Source organism: Adiantum capillus-veneris, chromosome 8 (assembly GCF_014529385.1).
Source record: "Adiantum capillus-veneris isolate H3 chromosome 8, ASM1452938v2, whole genome shotgun sequence".
NCBI classification, from domain to species: domain Eukaryota; kingdom Viridiplantae; phylum Streptophyta; class Polypodiopsida; order Polypodiales; family Pteridaceae; genus Adiantum; species Adiantum capillus-veneris.
In genome coordinates, this window is record NC_140938.1 from 147,526,254 (window position 1) to 147,545,989 (window position 19,736).

At 45.7% G+C, this 19,736-nt stretch overlaps 1 protein-coding gene across 1 annotated transcript in view; it reads right to left on the reverse strand.

Moving 5' to 3' along the window:
* Positions 1–364: 364 nt before the first annotated feature.
* LOC147453139 (superoxide dismutase [Cu-Zn]-like) overlaps positions 365–19,736 on the reverse strand; it is a 51,493-nt gene continuing 32,121 nt past the window's right edge. The window contains exons 2-7 of the mRNA XM_086518623.1: positions 9,042–9,143; positions 8,481–8,576; positions 1,022–1,053; positions 868–943; positions 713–766; positions 365–644 (exon numbers count right to left, since the gene is read on the reverse strand). Coding sequence (XP_086374749.1) covers positions 616–644; positions 713–766; positions 868–943; positions 1,022–1,053; positions 8,481–8,576; positions 9,042–9,143 — 389 coding nt within the window. The 3' untranslated portion in view covers positions 365–615. The remainder of the gene's footprint in view (positions 645–712; positions 767–867; positions 944–1,021; positions 1,054–8,480; positions 8,577–9,041; positions 9,144–19,736) is intronic.

The following is a 19,736-nucleotide window of genomic DNA, read 5'->3' on the forward strand; positions in this document are numbered from 1 at the left end:
GTGAAAGAAAAATGATGGAAATGGTGCTCGATGGCCAATTTTGAGGACATGGGTATCTGCATCGGTATGAGCGCCAGGAGTTCAAACGTTTCTTTTCTTCTTTTTAAAGCTTGACCAAGGCTCCCAGCCCCTGTCGAGCATACGATGCTTTAGTCAAGAAATTGATACAAAGTCGTAAGTGTTGCCAAGTATTTGACCATCACTAAAATAAGGTCCTCTACCATAGTACAATGACCAAGAACTGAAGTTATCAGTATATTCACTCAGCACTACCACAGTAGGATATTGGCCATCACACACGCACGCACGCGCACACACACACACACACACTCCCAAGGAAGAAAAAACTGTCAGCAGACAAAGCAACCCAAAAAACCTTCACTTCGTTGGGTGCAGGAATACTTGACAAATTGGTCATTCTCAAGTCTTGCAAACCATGAATATGCCTAATTCGAGTGCAAGAATCGTGCCATGCTCATCAAAAACAGTGAAACCCAAACCTTAGCTATAAAATAGGCCCTGGTCTAATACAGAGCAGCAGTGAGCAAAATGAAAAATGTATCAAATTCTTGCAATTGATTCGTAGGTTCCAGCATGTCGTACGTGGGCCATCTCCTAAGCTGCAGCCTGAAGGCCAATCACACCTTCAATGAAGACAAGGATCAGTATCAACTTTGAAACATAAACAATGAGCTCTTAAGTCAAAACTTACCACAGGCCAGTCTCCCTCCTGCATTGCCAGTAGTTTTGCTGAGCTCATGACCACCTGTAGAAAGCAAAATAGCTCAAAATGTTGGATGTCTAATTCCCCCCAGGATATGCCCCTCTTGAAAAGCATCTGCATAAAAGCTTCTACTAAGGTAATACCTTTCCCCAAATCATCCGGATCTGCGTGAACTACCACAGCTCGACCAATTATGGAATTCGTACCAGTAAGAGGGATCTGAATGAAGATGCTCACAAAACATGAGGTAGGTTTTGCTTTCAAAGGCAAGGGGATTCAAGTATGAACTTAATATACCTGTGCATCAGCAATGGAAATCTCCACGCAACCTGCCATCACAGAGAAAGAATATAAGAATATACTGTGAAAATTTAAACACAATAATCGTCATTACAGACAGTCACCCCCACAAAAAAATGAATCAGCAAGGTAGCCACTTCATGCAAGGCAGACCAAAATGTCGTGGCCATGGTGCACTCCTCATTACTTCGAAAAAACAAACGTTTTTGAGGCAATCTCACACAAAGGCCAATATTTCTCTGCAGTATGTATAGCTACACAAGGTTCCTCCCATAAAACTTGAAAACTGCCAAATACCTTTTCCATTTCTGGTGAGAAGATTCTGAATCATGCAATACAATTAGCGGAATAATAATTGCTTTCCAAATAGGCATGAGATAGATCTCAAAACGACAATCATTTTTTTTAAAGTACGCTTAAAAATTTGATTTATTCAGCCTCGCTACAAGTACCACCCTGTAAGCTATCAACGTGGTAGCCACAATATCCCACAGACATCAGTAAAATTTTATTTCAAAACAGTTTGGTCCCCCAATTTTCTACCAGTATTAGAGAAAAAAGGGCCATTACATTTGCCCCTCCTAAAATATGGCAAGCATAGCTCATTGCATTCCTCAACATTGATTTCTTTCCACTCATCCAATTGCAAATTCCGCTCAAAGTGAGGCAAACTATGAACCCACTTCGTCTGTGCAACTAATACCATAGCATATACAGATGAACATCAAAATAGCATATACAGATGGAACGTCAAAGAAATCTAACTAGCAGAAAACCCTACTGCCAGAGCCAAACAAAGTCTATAGAACCTAGAGCTTTGAGCAATAAAGAGGCCTCCTTTGGTAGGCTATGGGGGCCTCCAAAAGTGGCTCTAAAGAAGCCCCAAAGCCATGGTAAAAATGTCCCTAAAAGAACTTTAGCACAGTCCCTAAAATTCTACCCGTTTTTTCCAAAACGGCTATTCCTTACCATGTACCGGACAGCCGTCCGTTCCGAAAGCCATTCGGAACAGCGTCCCTTGTGACTTTGCCAGTCAAGCTTCGTCCAATGATATGTGCAGCGGAAGTGATTGATAGTGAATGCTCAGGATGAGTGCTCAGTGCATACCCGAGGTTCCTTGTACTGAATGAGAGAGTCCCTTTTACTTCATGAGAGATGTGCAAAGATTAGAGAGAGAAGAGAAAGATATTGTGAGTGAAGGTTCTGTGAGTGAGAGAGAGAGAGAGAGAGAGAGAGAGAGAGAGAGAGAGAGAGAGAGAGAGAGAGAGACCAGATGGGATCCCAAACCCCCCTCCAAGGGCCCCCCTCTCTATCGCTAGAGAGGTATTTGCTTTAGATCATAGTCACAGGGGACGCCCATTTTTGGGCTTCCCGTCCCCACTTGCCGTCCCGCCCTCTTTTTTACACTAAAAATCCATTTGAGCCCCGTCCCCACTCCTCAGGACGCGTCCTTTGTGACTATGCTTTAGATTGCACAAATGCTGATACAATGGTCATCAGGGCTGAATTCTGCAAATTGTCGGTGATGAAGGCTGAAATCTGTTGTGGCTGAAAACGCTCATGGGTGAGGGCTGAATATGCTGGGTGCTTATGCTTGAAAACGCTAGGTGCTGAGGGTACTTGGTCCTTGTCCTGCAGGTCTGACTTGCCTGGAGAAGTGAACCCCCCCCCCCAGGGTCGCTGTGTCGCTTATATACCAAATTTATGAAGAGGATAAAGAGCTGAAAAGATCCCAACTTAAGTTCTATCGGGGGGCCTAAACATTAAAAAGGGCTCCTAGAGAGTTTTAACAAAATAAAGCCTTGCGTAACCTATGCTCACGAGGCCGGCAATACTGACCCGCAATCTACTCTAACAGTGACACGTGGTAGCCTTAAATGGATTTACCGCAATTTGCGTAAACCTCTGCTGACGTGACCCGCAATCTGCGCTAATAGTGACTCGTGGCAGCCCTGTACGGATTTTCCAAGATTTGTGTTGACAAGTGCCACGTGTCGTCTATACAAATATTCATGAATTACGCTGCTGGTTTTGGGCAGTTTTTACGCAAGCTTTTAGGAGAAGATGCTTTTGAAGTTGAATGCTTTTAGAAGTGCAGATATTGGGGCTTTGCTTTTGGCAACCCTTGAAAGTTTATAAGTGCCCCATGGGCCACTCTTTGAGGCATCTGGACGCAGAGCTTGAAGAGCTGAACCCATTCGGAGTTGTACCATCTTGAAGCAATAATAAAGAAATACCGAAAGGGGCACCACTCTTTGGGGCCAGTGCGGCTAGGGCAAGGTGGAAAGGTACGAAGTGTACAGCATGGTTAAGGTAAGTACGGACGTCGGAACGTACGTCCATACTGAAGCACCTTTTAGATACGTGATAGGTATGTACCATTTATAAAAAAAACCATATTATATTGAAATTAAGTTCACAGGCCTTTCAAAATTTAGACTCGTAAACAAATTAACATTACAATGCGCACACATGAGAAATGGAGAGGAGAACAAATCCTCAGAGAGAGTAAGGGGTCGCAAGTCTCAGGTAGAAGCCTCTGTCTGTGAAGGTCTCTGCACAAATCTGCTCTCTAGAAATCGTAACACGTGTGCCCGAAAGTTTTAAGCCTTGGCACACACTTCAATAAAGCCTAAACCACACAAAAGGGCACGCCAAGACTGTCCGCCAAATTCCGTACACTAAGCACTGATTTCCCCCAATTTTTTTCAAGCTAGCCGTATAGTACTGTATTGTATGTACGGTACCGTACCGTACGGTTGTACTATATTGAATGGTTCCGTACGTACGTACGGATGCAACCTTTGGAACTCCGCCACTCCGTGTTTTCCGACGTGCATTCTGACCCGCTCTCTGTTGTTTAAATTGTTTTGTAGTACTAAAAGTGTTGCTGAGTGTGTAGATTGCGGCTCTATCTGTCAAACCCCCATTGTCTGTACGCAAGCATTTCAGCATTTCAGCTTCCTACCTGTTTGGGTAGTCACAAATGCATGGAAAATCTTCAAAGAAGCAAACGTGTCACTTTTATTCTTGAGCAAAAAAACCCATATTTTTCTAGAGAAATCATCAATAAAAGAAACAAAATACGCAACACCACCCGTACTCTTGACAGGCATGCTACACGTATCGGAATGTACCAGATCAAGATGATCAAATTTGCGAGAGACACCATAGTAGTAAGAATTTCTCACTTGTTTTCCATATTGGCATTCACACCATTAAGCCCTTAGTATCAACACGAGAGAAAGAACATCAAGTCCTTTCTAGCTCATATGGCCTAAACTTTTGTGCCAAAGCTCTAAGTGAGACCCAATCTCTATTATAGCAACTGTCTGGCAATGCTTTGCATGCAAGAAATAAAGTGTCCCCTTCTTTGTGCCCTTAACAATTTGCATAGCACCTTTTGTGAGCTTCCAACCACTAAAAATGGTGTTATACCATGCATATCACCTTCTCCTTGTTCTTTGAACCATCACATACATCTCCCTTGTCATCCTTTTTGTTCTTGTCCCCCGCATTCTTTTTCCTTTCTTTCTCTTTCTTAAAGTACCTCCAATTTCGCCTCTTATGGCCTTTCCGACACATTGGTAACAAGTGACATCAGATCGCTTTCCTTTGCTCTTGCTCTTGCTCTTGTTCCTGTTCCTTTTCCTTTAACCAACATTAGCATTCCTATCATAAGTCCTACCTCTAACCATGTGAGCCGAGGCATTAGCCTCACCACTTGCCTTTGGTCTAGTTTGATCATTGAGGATAGAACCCCTTACTCCATCAAAGGTAAGATTTGGGTTATTAGACAATGAGACCACCAAAGCCTCCCAAGAATCAAGCAAGGTCATGAACAAGAAAATGGCCCTTAACTTATCATCAAAAGGGAGCAAACCTAAATCCTGCAGCTGGGACAGAATACCTGCAAAAGCACCAATGTGCTCAGCTGCAGGCGTCCTGGTTTCATAAGTTGTCTTCAGCTTTTCCCACACACCATAGGCAGTGTCAAGAACCTTAAGGTCTACCAAAATTTCATTCGAAACAACCATCTTTACATACGCATTAGGCTTTTTGTTTAGATTGAGCCACATCTCATCTGTCATAGCTACAGGCTTTGCATCTTGCAGTACACCAACGCACTTAAGAAAAGGATGCTTTGCATTCTTTCTAAATCGAATCCAATGCCTTTGAATCGCTTGATTTTGAAGAGATTCCTCACTCCGAAGAGGAGAAGGCCATTGTATCACCTTTTTACACAGAAAACTGAAAATTAAATTTTTGTACAAAATTAATAATTCCTGAAATTTCACTAATTTTTGCAAAAATTTTGCAAAACGAGTGCCACGGTAGGTAATACAACACCTCTAAAAACTCCCTTCGAATTTTATAAAATTCTGAAAAAAAAAATTAGAAATTTATTAATTTCTCAAAAAATTCGCAAAACATTACAGCAGCTGAATTTTTCGAATTTCTCACCCAAAAATTTAGGGATTTTCACAATTTCAAGGTGCAAACCACAAATTGATAGATGGTGTAGCTATGTGCATCAAAAAGCCCAATTTTAACTGCTGAATTTGACAAAAAAATACTGAAATTTGTCCAAAATTGGACCAAAAACACTTGATATTTACAAATTTCCAACAATTTTCACAATTCTCTTACATAAGAACATAGTCACAAGGGACGCCCATTTTTGGGCTTCCCGTCCCCACTTTTCTGTCTGGCCCTCTTTTTTTACACTAAAAATCAATTTGAGCCCGATCCTCGTTCCCCGTCCCGTGACGTGTCCCTTGTGACTAGCATAAGAAGCATGCTCCCACTCAAGAGTGAAGCATACTCAGAGCTACAATTTTTTAAATGCACTTATTGTGAGAGAGGAGAACTGTAACATGAGAATTTGAGAGGAAACTTGCTTACCGGAGAGTCTTCCTGTGATGAAAGCTTCCTAAAATGAGAGAGAAGGCTTATCAAGAATATAGGGCTGAAATACTCAGTTGTTCGTGACAAATATAGGGCTGAAATACTCAGTTGTTCGTGACAAACTCCTCACAAAGAATTTGCACGAGGCTCTGATACCAATTGAAAAAGGAGATTCGCAAACCCAGGTTGGGTGAGATTGAGCAACGGTGTGTGAGTGTGCAGGTCGGATGCAAAGAGAGAGAGAGAGAGAGAGAGAGAGAGAGAGAGAGAGAGGAGTGTGGGTTCTTTTGCGCGGGCTGCAGAGAAGAACTCACGATTTCTTGAAGTCCAAAAACCCTCAAAGCGATAAGGTTTTGCGACCTTTTATTAAAATGGACCATTTGGCCACTTGGACAATGTGAACACTTTAAAATAGTCCAAGTGGCCCAAAGGCCAATAAATGAAGTATAATGCCTTTATAATCCAAAAATAGTAGGCTAAAAATATACAAGAAATATGTCTGTGAAGCTCTCCATCAGAGCTACACGGTGGAAACGGTCTGAAGGTGAGGTCTGGGCATTTATTCCCAGCAATCGCAAACATCGCAAACCCAGGTTGGGTGAGATTGAGCAACGGTGTGTGAGTCAGATGCACAGAGAGAGAGAGAGAGAGAGAGAGAGAGAGAGAGAGAGAGAGAGAGAGAGAGAGAGAGAGAGAGAGAGAGAGAGAGAGAGAGAGAGAGAGGAGTGTGCACTGTGGGTTCTTTTGCGTTGGCTGCAGAGAAGAACTCACAATTTCTTGAAGTCCAAAAACCCTCCAAGCGATAAGGTTTTGCGACCTTTTATTAAAATGGACAATGTGAACACTTATAAATAGTCCAAGTGGCCCAAAGGCCAATAAATGAAGTATAATGCCTTTATAATCCCAAAATAGTAGGCTAAAAATATACGAGAAATATGTCTGTGAAGCTCTCCATCAAAGCTACACGGTGGAAACGGTCCGGAGGTGACGTCAGGGCATTTATTCCCAGCACGAGGACCACGCCCACACAAATATGTGTTACTGTGTGTAGTCTAGAGAGCATAGAGTGCTCATAGAGCACTCAAATGGCCTCCAATTTGAGAGGTTAATAGCTCAATTGAAAGATCTAGTTGTAGAGTTTTATTACACAAGTGGTAAGGCAAAATGGTTCCATACATAGGAGTAATTGTGTGCACAAAATGATGCAAAATGCAATGAGAAATGCAAGAATCTAAACACTCATGCATCTAATGACAAAGCCTTTGCTAATGAGTCCTCTAATAAGCTAGAAGAGTAGTGGCTCAAGGGTTCAAGCCCAAGAACTTGCTCACGCAAGCTAATAGGATGCTAATAGAGAGAAATTAAGGATCTTATTGATTAGAAATTAAGAGATGCTAACCTCATTATGGCTCTGATACTATAAGTTAGGTTTAAGATGGATAAAAGAGAGTTGCATTCATACTAACAACATGCTAATCACAACACTAATTGCTCAATGGAAGTTGACTAGAGTGTAAGAACAAAATGAACTAATTTATTTAGATGAGATGAGTACAAAAGAGGTACTTATGTAACACATAAGAGGTATCTCTTGCTTGCCTCATGCATGACAACTTGAAAGAAGCTATTCTAAAATCAAAACTTGAATTTGCATATTTAGGGGGTTTTATTTATGCCTACAAGACTCCTACATGTGATATTATGCTCTAGAAATGCTCCACATAGGATAGCCTATGACCAAGGCTTCTTCTGGCAATGCTACACATGCCATATGCCACCTAGAATGCCCAATAGACTAGGAATATGCTCCATGGTGACTCTAGGACATACTATGAACCTTACAGCTTGATCTTGGAATTGCGAAACTTGGGAGATTTCTTTGCAAAACCTTCTCTAAGTAACCGTTGAGAAAGGCTGACTTGACATCCATATGAAACACGGGCCATCAATGATGAGCTGCCAGAGCAAAAACTGTCTGAATAGTCACCATTCGGGCAATCAACGGAAAGGTCTCGTTATAGTCCGCTCCCAATCTCTAAGAAAAGCCATTGGCAATGAGGTGTACTTTGGGCTTATCCAAAGACCCATCTGGTTTGTACTTCGTCTTGTAGACCCACTTGACATCAATGACCTTTCGCTTGGATGGCCATAGAACCAACGCCCATGTGTTATTCCTCTGATGGAATCAAGCTCTACCTGCATGACCTCCTTGAGTTGTGAAAGGGCCTCATGAACTATAAGTGTGCAAACATAAGCGAGAGAAAAAGGGTGCAAAACATCTATGTTCATTCTATGCATCTGTTTAAGAAGTTTCAGCTAAAAGACTTTTCCAAGAGAATTTGAAAGCAGCATCATGCAAACAGCGAAGCCATGTTCTCATAAGGAAGCCTCTGCATAGAGAAAAATCCCTGCCTGTTAACTTTAAATACACAAATAAAACTAAAATATAAAACAGATTTCAAAAGAAAACAAATGTGGCCAACTGGTCTTTTTATTTTGATGAAAACTAAACCAACCAAGAGAATAATATTTCTAAACAAACACACACCATCATCCCCAACAATAACGTTGCCAAGATCTCCAGCATGCCTGTTCTCATCATCAGGAGCCCCATGTTCTTTGCCTTTCGGATTGAAATGTCCACCTACAAAAATCAACAGCAAAATGAGAAATTACTGACATTACAATGCATGCCATAACTAATCTGTGAGGTTCACAGTTGCTGTTCCACTGTTCTGACCTCGATTGCATAAAAATTTTCATATTTAATGATGTTCTACTATACATGTATTTAATATGCCCAAAGTGAATCGGGTTAGTACTATGGAATAGACAGCTGGTATTATACATGTACTGAATATGCCCAAAGTGAATCGGGTTAGTACCATGGAATAGACAGCTGTTACAACAATGCTGTGTCCCTTCTCATTTGAAATAAAATACATGTGCACACACAATTGCGAATACCTTTTTTCGACCCATTAATGACTCCTTAAAACGTTTTTCCCCTAAAATTCCTCATGTGCCACACATCATATATATACATCTTGTGGTCACAGCATCCACATCAAGATCAATATTTTTTAAAAGCACAAAGGATGAGATGCACCTGTTGACATGCACCCATTGGTAGTGTCTCCAAGAGCATGGACATGAAATCCATGTAAGCCTGGTTTTAGACCAGAAAGCTTCCCACTGACCACTGTTGACCCTGTATGCCGAAGAACATTCATTACATCGTGAGCAGATAGGGAAGTCCAGCCAAGTTAATAGCACAGATGTAACAAACAAAAAAGCCCAAATTAAACCTCTCTCTCTCTCTCTCTCTCTCTCTCTCTCTCTCTCTCTCTCTATATATATATATATATATATATATATATGCACAGAGGAGCCAGGGCAACCTTTGGAGGAGCTTACTACTATACTGACACAGACACTACATGATGCAGCAGCAGAGGCATACCCACATACCCAGCCTTAGCAGAGACGCCGCTCGGGAAGCATGCCCCAGAACAGTTGGTATGATGAGGAATGCCGCGACACTAGAGCTAGACTTCAGCTTCTGTCCAAAAACGCTATGGGCTGAAATTTGCGACTAGTCCGAAAACACTGATTCTGGGATTGTTTCTGTGGGTCTTTGACGCTAAAAATCTGCAAGTCTTATGGCTGAAAACCGAGGTTCTTAAGGCTGAATACTGCTGGTCTTGCCGGGCTGAATCTGCTACCTTCTTAGGGGCTGATCTTGCAGGTGCTTCATTGCTGAAAACGCTGCATTGCTGTGGCTGAAAACTGTCAAAACGCTAGGTATGTTGAACTTTGAAAAAACGCTAGCTGAAGGAATCTGTGGCGATGGCATCCAGATGCAAAAACGCTAGTGGCTGGAACTGCCTGGCGAGGATACCTGCTAGAAACGCTAGGAAAGGGGTCTTCAAAAACGCTAGGGGAGGTTCTTGCTTCTTGCTTGGAGGAAATCCACCAAGGGGTCTTGTTGGAGAAGTTGCCTGCTGAGCTTGGCTCCTGTTGCCTCTTCTGCTAGTGCTAGCTCTAGTTTTCTTATATACAAACTTACTCAATTTGCCCTATCTACTTTCCAACAAAAGTCACTTAAAAATAATAAGTGAAAAATGTCAAAAATAGGCTAAATGCACTGGAAAATTCCCCTGATGGAATCTAATGGATTCTGATGGGAATGCTTATGATCATGCTGTGTGCAACCAGAGGATATGCATCTATACTAAGTGATTGGGCATGCACGGTCTACGAATAGACTCATAAAAGTGCTAGATCACTTCATAATCTAGACTGACTGGACTGACTAAACCCTTGTCGTGTTGTAGCTTGTCCACGGACACATAGGGTTGGATGTGTCACGTGACAGTTCTACTCTCTCTCTCTCTCTCTCTCTCTCTCTCTCTCTCTCTCTCTCTCTCTCTCTCTCTGGTGTTGATGACCATCTGGTGTCGATGACCATCTCCTTCCAATTCAGTGTAGCACACAGGCCACGAGTAGCAGCCCCTACTCGCTACACATTCACACGGGAGACGGATTCTGTATACATGGACGGAATCTACAGACACCTATGCACTGAGGACCTGGGGCGACCTCTGGAAGAGCTAACTACTATACTGACACAGACATTACATGAGGCAGCAGCAGAAGCATATACCCACACACCCAGCCTGAGCAGAGCCGCCGATCAGGGAGCATGCCTCAGAACAGCTGGTACGATGAGGAGTGCCGCCAGACTAGAGCCAGACTTTAGAGGGAGGTGCTGGTGGGGGACGTCACTCACAGACAGTCACAGATTGACTTCCGACGCATGGTGCGGCGGAAGAAGAGGGCTTTTTTGGCTCGACTCGAGCAAGATCTTTATCAGCGATTCTTGACACCCCCCCCCCCCCCCCGCTATTTCCTCCACAGAGACATGGGGGCAGTACGCATCATCTTTGTACACAGTACCTGGACAGCCGGCCCTCCCCAACCCCCCCGATCCATGCCCACACGTATGTGTCTTATTCACCGCTGAGATGGTGAAGAAAGCTATTGACAGGATGAAGACTGGGAGAGCATATGATCATGATGGCCTAGTCGCTGAGCATTTCATGCATGCCAAAGACCTACTAGCACAGCTTCTAGCAGTTATGTTTAACCGGGCGTGAGGGCCTACCAGACTCTTGGAGCCTATCTCCGACCGTACCTATCTTCAAATCAGGAGACCCCATGTAGCCTGGGAATTATCGCACTATTATGATTGGGCACACACTGGCACGGTTGTATGCATCCATTCTCAAGCAACAGCTGAGTAGATGGACAGGGAGGGAAGGGATACGTGCAATTGGGCAGGCAGGATTCAGGAGAGGCTTCTCTACTCTTGACCATATCCTAACACTCAGGGCCATCATCGAAGAAGGATCTCTATGGGAGACGGATCTATTGTAGCTTTGTGGACTTCCGCAAAGCTTTCGACACGGTACCCAGAGCTAGACTGATGCGCAGACTACAAGAAATGGGAGTACCCACAGAACTCAATTGGGGGATCATGACATTGTACAGATCAATAGTAGGGCATGTACGCACCCCGGAGGGACTTTCAAGTTTCTACACCGGTTCACTCCACTATTGGGGTGAAGCAGGGCTGCCCACTCTCTCCTACTCTTTTCAGTATGTATGTGGATGAGGTTTTTGACTACATTGACAGCGATGGGGATAAAGGTGCTCAGTTGGCAGGGACATGGATTCCACTTTTGTTATATGCTGATGACATAGTGTTGATCTCCGAATCCCCAAAAGGAATGCAACGTCAATTGGATGCTTTGCATACATTTGCCCACGAAAGTGGTTTGTCTGTCAACCTGGGTAAAACCAAGGTTATGGTGTTTAATACCACCCCACAGTGGATCAGGAGGTCAGCACCTACATTCACATACGGCCAGGAGACTGTGGAGTACACAGACGCTTACACTTACCTTGGAGTGGTTTTTAGCAGACCTGCATTCTCACTCAGAAGAGCAGCAGAGACCAGACTTACTAGAGCCCACGCAGCATTGGGTAGATTGGAGAGGATGTGTTCGCAGGTTCAGTTTCAAGAGCCCCGGACGAAGCTCTGGCTCTTTGACACCTTGGTGGCTTCAGCATTGCTCTATGTAACCGAGATATAGGGACCTTCACTGGATCACCACGGGCGGCCGGGTCGCTCAGACGGATGGGGGAACATGGAGAAACCTCTCGTCTCTATGATCTCGCGGCTCATTAGAGCCAAGGCATCAGTACCACGAGCCATTATCCGAGCAGAGCTAGCGGCCCCCCCACTTGTAGTGGAGGCGCTCACCAGATCAGTCTCCTTCATAAACCGCCCAAGGGCACTTCCTAGAGACAGATATGCTCGCATAGCACTTGAATCCTCTCAACAGCTAGCCATACAAGGAGATACAACATGCTGGTATGGGGAGATGACATCATGGTTTCAGGCACATGGGTTCAGCATAGACAGGCTGCCACCATTCCAGAACTCATTGGATGCACCATCTCTCACTCTTACACAGTCAGAGATCACCAAGCTCATCTGCCAAGACCTGACCCAGCTAGACACCAGGAGGACATGGATACAACCAGCACAGGAATTGGGCACGAAGATGGCTTTCTACAGAGACCACCTCCTCCAGCTTACGGAAGATGGTTTTGTGGCGAGACCCAGATACATGGATACCCACTTGTCTCATGGGATACCATGTGCTATTGGCCAGTTACACACATCTTCTCACCAGTTGCGGATTGAGACTGGGAGATACAACGGAGTACCAGCAGAGGACAGGACATGCCCCTTGTGTAACATGGAACCTGAGACAAAGCTACACTATACATGCCGCTGCCCCGTCTACTACGAGATACGAGGCCGCTTCCATTGCTTGTTCAGAGAGGGTTTTGGACCACTCTCAAGAGTCATGGGATACTAAGATCAGAGATGCCTGGGTTTGTTCTTGCTCGAGCTGCGCAGACACAAAGATAGCCTGATGAATGGCGAGGCTAGCCGGTCTCAAAGACGGATCACAGACTTCTTCAGAGCAGACACGGGACAGCCACAAGAGCCACTCCCACAGCAGAGCTCCCCCCCGTCTCACACCAGAGGCACACTGATTGACCGAGCGATTGAACTGGGGAAATCCAGGCGCCCGCGACTGCGAAGAACTACACAGCATCGACGAAGGCTACGACAGAAAATTCGGAGCACGCTGGCCAAGCATACACGACGCCCAGTCAGACTACTAACCATGGAAGAAATTGATGAGATTCGCCAACGACCGATGCTAGATCTCTTGTGATTCAGCTATCCCAACAAACCGCCCATTATTCTGCTTAGTTTTTGCTTGACTCACATCGAGCAACTTAAGACCCCATAGTATATATCTTTGTTTTGTACTGTTGTTAGGTTATTTTGTTACTCTGACTTTGTATCAGATCCACCACTTTGTAACTTTCAGGTCTCATAGGTAATTGTGGCCTTTTGAAGACATTAATATAACATTTCATTTCTCTCACGCTTCCGCACACATGCACTCTCACATGGTATCAATCGCCAGAGTTTGGGGAGCACCTCCATCAGCGTTTGGGGCTAGCGCTAGGCATTCTGCAGCTTTTCATCGCGAAGAAGTGCAGTTCCTCCAGCATTTTCAGCCAAGTAGCATTTTCGGGCATCAACTCTAGCGTTGGGGAGCTCATCCTACATCGATCAGCCCACACACAGCCAACGACCAGCCTATAGAGTATTTCCATCACGAAAATTCTTCACTAGGCCAGCAATCATCAACACCCCATCAGCGTTTTTACCTCATCCCTAGCGTTTGGAGATTCATCAGCGTCTTCGGGGCATCTGGCTGCGTTTTCAGGAAGGACACCTGCGTTTTTTCCTCTCGGGCCCCTACGAGCAGTGGCATGTGTAGTGCAACTCTGTCTCAGGCATGTCCTGGCCTCTGCTGGTACTCCGCGGTATCTCCCAGTCTCGATCCGCAGCTGGTGTGAGCATGTGCGTATCTAGCGAATAGCACATCGTATCCCATGAGACAAGTGGGTGTCCATGTATCTGGGCTTCATCACAAAACCATTCTCCGTAAGCTAGAGGAGATGCTCTCTGTAGAAAGCCATCTTCGTGCCCAGCTCCTGTGCTGGCTGTATCCATGTCCTCTTGGTGTCTACCGAGTCAAGTCCTTGCGAATGAGCCTGGTGATCTCGGACTGTGTAAGAGTCAGAGAGGGCGCATCCAGTGAGTACTGGAAGGGAGGCAATCTGTCTATGCTGAACCCATGCGCCTGAAACCATGATGTCATCTCCCCATACCAGCGTGCTGTATCTCCCTGCATGGCTAACTGTCGAGAGGACTCAAGTGCAAGGCGTGCTTATCTGTCTCTGGGAAGTTCCCACATGCGGTGTATGAAGGAGACAAATCTGGTGAGCGCCTCAACCACTAGTGGGGGGGCAGCTAGCTCTGCTCGTACAATAGCACGTGGTACTGAAGCCTTGGCTCTAATGAGCCGCGAGATCATAGAGACCAGAGGCTTCTCCATGTCCCCCCATCCATCATTGCGGCTTGATGATCCAGTGAAGGTCCCAAATCTCAGCTCCATAAAGCAATGCAGAAGCCACCAAAGTGTCAAAGAGCCAGAGCTTCGTCCGAGGCTCCTGAAACTGAACCTTTGAACACATCCTTTCCAATCTACCCAATGTTGCATGGGCTCTGGTCGATCTAGTCTCTGTTGCCCTCCTCAATGAAAATGTTGGCCCACTAAAAACCACTCCAAGGTAAGTATAAGCATCTGTATACTCCACTTTCTCCTGGCCGTATGTGAATGCTGACGCTGACCTCCTGATCCACTGTGGGGTGGTATTAAATATCATGACCTTGGTTTTACCAAGGTTGACGGACAAACCACTTTCCTGGGCAAACCTATGCAAAGCATCCAAGTGACGTTGCATCCCCTTCGGAGAGTCGGAGATCAACACAATATCATCAGCATATAACAGTAGCGGAATCCATGTCCCTGCCAATTATGCACCTCTATCACCATCTCTCAATGTAGTCAAAAACCTCATCCACATACATACCAAATAGAGTAGGAGAGAGCGGGCAGCCCTGCTTCACACCAATAGTGGAGTAAACCGGTGTGGATAGACCCTCCACGGTGCGTACATGCCCTACTATTGACCTGTATAATGCCATGACCCCCCAAATGAGCTCTGTGGGTACTCCCATCTGCTGTAATCTGCGCATCAATCTAGCTCTGGGCACTGTGTCAAATGCTTTGTGGAAATCCACAAAGCTACAATAGATCTGTCTCCCACGCGATCTGCCCTCCTCAATGATGGCTCTGAGTGTCAAGATATGGTCAAGAATAGAAAAACCCCTCCTGAAACCTGCCTGCCCGGCTCCGCATATCCCCTTTCTCTCTGCCCATCTATTTAGCTGCTACTCAAGAATACATGCGTACAATCGTGGCAACGTGTGTCCAATCATGATAGTGCGATAGTTCCCAAGCTCCATAGGGTCTCCCGACTTGAAGATAGGTACAATAGTAGATAGGCTCCAAGTATCAGGCATACCTCACACATGGCACGGTTAAACATAACTGCTAGAAGCTCTGCTAGTAAATCTCTGGCATGCATGAAATGCTCAGCCACTAAGCCATCATGATCATATGCTCTCCCATTCCTCATCCTGTCAATGGCCTTCCTCACCATCTCAACAGTGAAAAAAGCATACGTGTGTGGGCATGGATCGGGGGCGTCGGGAAGGGGGGACTGCTCAGGAATTGTTTACAAAGATGTTGCATACTGGCCCCATGCCTCTGTAGAAGTGATGGCAGAGGGGGGGGGGGGGGAGAGTGCTCATGAAAGAGCCGCCATGCCTCACGTTAGTCCTTACTCAAGAGTAGCTGGTATAGATCCTGCTCTAGGCGAGCCAAAACTGCCCTCTTCTTCCGCCGCACTACGCGTCGGAAGTCAATCTCTGACTTTCTGTGAGTGATGTCCCCCAAAAGCACCTCCCTCTGAAGTCTAGCTCTAGTGTCCCGGCATTCCTCATCATACCAACTGTTCTGGGGCATGCTCCCCGAACGGCGTCTCTGCTCAGGCTGGGTATGTGGGTATGCCTCTGCTGCTGCATCATGTAGTGTCTGTGTCAGTATAGTAGTAAGCTCCTCCAGAGGTCGCCCTGGCTCCTCTGTGCACAGGCGTCTGTAGATCCCATCTATGTATATAGAGTCCGTCTCCCACGTGAAGGTGTAGCGAGTAGGGGCTACTGCCCGTAGCCTGTGTGCTACACTAAACTAAAAAGAGATGGTCAACGACACAAGAGCATGGTCCACTGCCACACCAACAGGTCTGGGTCCAACCGTGAGATCCTGGATACTAGAGATGAGGCTCGGTTGTGCCATGACATAATCCACTGTGCTGGCTCCGTGTCTATGTGGAAAGCATGTAAAACCCCCCGCAGCGCGAAATCTCTATAGGCCATTCAAGATGGTCAATCCATGTGCAGTCCCCATGTCTATCAAGTGTCGTCCATACTCAGTGTGTTCTCCATCCTGTGATAGTCTGGATAGGCCAGTCTCTACAACATCCAACTCTCTCAGCATCTCCTCTGAAGTATCATAAAGTAGTGTTTGATGATTGGCAGTCCTAGCATTGAAATCCCCTAGAATGATGATGTCACCATCTCTAGAAAACTCCCATATGTCATCATCCAAAATAGAGAAGGAGGACAGTTCCAAAATAGAGAAGGGGGACTGTCCTCTGGGTGGTGCATAAACTGACGTACTCGGGGGAACGTAGCAAATAGGAATGTAAAGATATCTGCCTGTCTCTGCTCTCAATCTCACCCACATGTACCTAGCTTGCTCATCCCTGCGGGCTATATGTATCAATGGCTGCAACTCCTCCCTGAATAACACTGTCACTCCTCCTGAGCCCGACCCTTTGTGCTATGATCGTGTCTCCTGTCTACAGGTTGTCTCCCATCTATATCCACTAATGTGAGGCATAGATTGCCCCGGGGCCTGATGTGTCTCAGAGTAGAAGACGATGTCTCTTCCCGTAAAACTATCCTCAAAAGCATCCACATCAAGGCGCATAGATCCATTACAATTCCACCTAGCAACTTTGAGTGTGGTCCCATAGGTCTCGCACCGTCATGTGGAGCGCCGCTCTACAATCACCACCCGACCATCTCTGTAGAAGGCCGTCTTTCCCTTCTCCCTTGCCGCTTGAATCTTTGGCAATACCTCCCTCATATGCGCAAGCTGTGTGAGAGTGAGGTCATCTCCAAGGAATATGCCCGATTTCTTTAGTGTAGGGCACTTCTTCAAGAAGTCCTTCTTTGCCTCCATGGATGGGAAACGGATGATTAAAGCTCTCCCTTTTGAAGTCTCCCCATTGCCTTGTGTCTTCTTCCCTATCCTCCATGCCTTTGTATGAGTAGCCTCACTACCCATCATGCGGAGAAGTTCTTCGACTTCCCCTTCCACATCATCTCGATCTTTTAGACCGGTTACTCTTATATGCAAGGCTCTAGTTTTCCTTCGCTGCTCTTCTTCTAGAGTCATGTTGATGATTATAGGAGTGGGGACGGATGTGGTTTCTTTCCCTTTCCCTTTCTTAGCAACTTCTATCCATTTCTCGGCCTCATCCGCATTCTTTTGCGTCTTCGTGATCACATCCATCCACGAAGATGTCTCTACCACCTTCAGTTTCTCCTCCTCTGTGATCATACGTACCTGCTCCTTGATGACCTTGATCTCCTCTATCACTGAGGGCTGGAATTCCCCTTCTTCTAGTCCACTGCTTACTCTGTCCGCAAGCTCTGGCTTGAGGGATGTGACCTCTTCTCTAAGTGCTTGTGAATCCGCCTTAAGTGCTTGTAGCTCTGCGTGCAAGTCCTCTTTCTCCTTCTTCCATTGCGCGCCTTCGTTGAGGAACATTTGAAGAAGGTTGGCCTTCTCTTTTCACCATCCCTCCGTCTCTACTTTCCATTCTTTCATCTCCCTTTCCATTTGTGTTATCCACTTGTTTGTAAGCACAAAGGTTGCCTTCGTATGGGGCTTACATACTGGCGAAACGATCATTGCCTCCGCTGGCGAAGCGCTCATGGCCTCCATTGGCGATGCGGGTATAGCTCGACGCTTTAGCTCGGCTGAGTCAGGCGGAGAAACCAAAGAACCACAACCCGATGTAAGTATCCAACACACTCGACGCCCTCGCTCGGCTGAGTCCAGGCGGAGAATCCAAAACACCACAAGTCGAATGCGGGTATCCTCACATCCACAGCCCACTGCGGGCGCTTGACCACTGCGGGCGCTTGACTAGTACCGCCAAAGTCACGGAGGCTCAGCCCCTTTGCACTATGCTGCTATCACCTGCACCTGTTAATAAAACTGAAAAACACACGGCCCCCACAGTGGGTAGGCTCGCGGCCTGCACAATCAAGAAACACCCTCTGAGGCTTACTGTGTATAGCTGACCTGTCGCCCCCACTGGATTAGCAACGAGGCCCTGCGTAAAAACCCAACTTGGGCGCCAATGACAATAGATAAACGGCCCCTGATGTCTCCTCTGTCCTGCTGTAAGTATCAAGACCCGTAGCCCCCTGGTAGGGTAGCAACAGGCGGCATCTCTCCCATCTGAGAGCGCAATGAACAGCCCCACTGTGCGCGCTGTTTCTGGTGTAACAGTAAAGCGCACGGCTCCCTGCTGAGGGGTAGCTCGTGGCCTGCGCAGCTCACAGCTATGCCTGGTTGGACAACCCCCACAGGCCACCTGCAATGCCTAGCGTGCGCACCCGCGAGAGAGAGAGAGAGAGAGAGAGAGAGAGAGAGAGAGAGAGAGAGAGAGAGAGAGAGAGAGAGAGAGAAGAAGAAGAAGAAGAAGAGAGTTTTAACGTTGTAGGAAACTATCGCAAGAGACCTTAAAGACCTATCCGACGAGGAGAATTGAACTCAAGACCTCTTATACAAGAGGGAAATGACATAACCAATCTACCACACTTGAGAGAGAGAGAGAGAGATTTATTAACGTCCGCTGGAGGCCGAAATCAACCTATGGGACCAATCGAGTACATCAATTTAGTGTTTCCACATCATAAAAGGAAAATCTAGACACTTAGTAGCTTAGAGCTCCATGGTCATGAGCTTATTGTTACAAACATGTATCATCCACAGTGTGCGAACAAAATGAGATATACAATCATGATGCCTTAATCAATAGGCTAGGTCGGTGGTACTTTGGTGAGAAAGTCTCGTAGCACAGCTTCTCCTTCTCTATATACTGCCCACTTCCCATTCTTCCTAGCTTCTCTGACTTTGGCTAATTCAGATGCTCGGTTGTAAGCTGAAGGGGGGTGAGTTAATCTGAGATCCACACTGAAGTACCTTTTAGTGATTTTGTTTGTCTCATGACTGCTATCTTTTCTTTCATATCAAAATAAGGATTTTTGGCCTGCTTGCCTTTAACCTCCACACTCAGTGGATCCCCTCGATCGATGAAGAAGACTGCCTTGGACAGTTCTTTTGTTAAGACATCTGTTGCTATAGAATATTCTTCATCCAGGCCAGGCTTCTCCCATCCCTAAGGGAGTCCACCCACTTTGATGTATTTTTGTACCTTTTTAACTCTCTTCGTCTCATGAATAATTGACAAGACTTCTTTTGCAAAATTCTGAGATTTTACCGGCGATGTAGCCGTCTCTCCATGTTCTTGTGCAGTATTCTCCATGGTATTGTTGCTGGCTGCTTGTATTGCTTCTGCCTCTTGTAGTTTAATT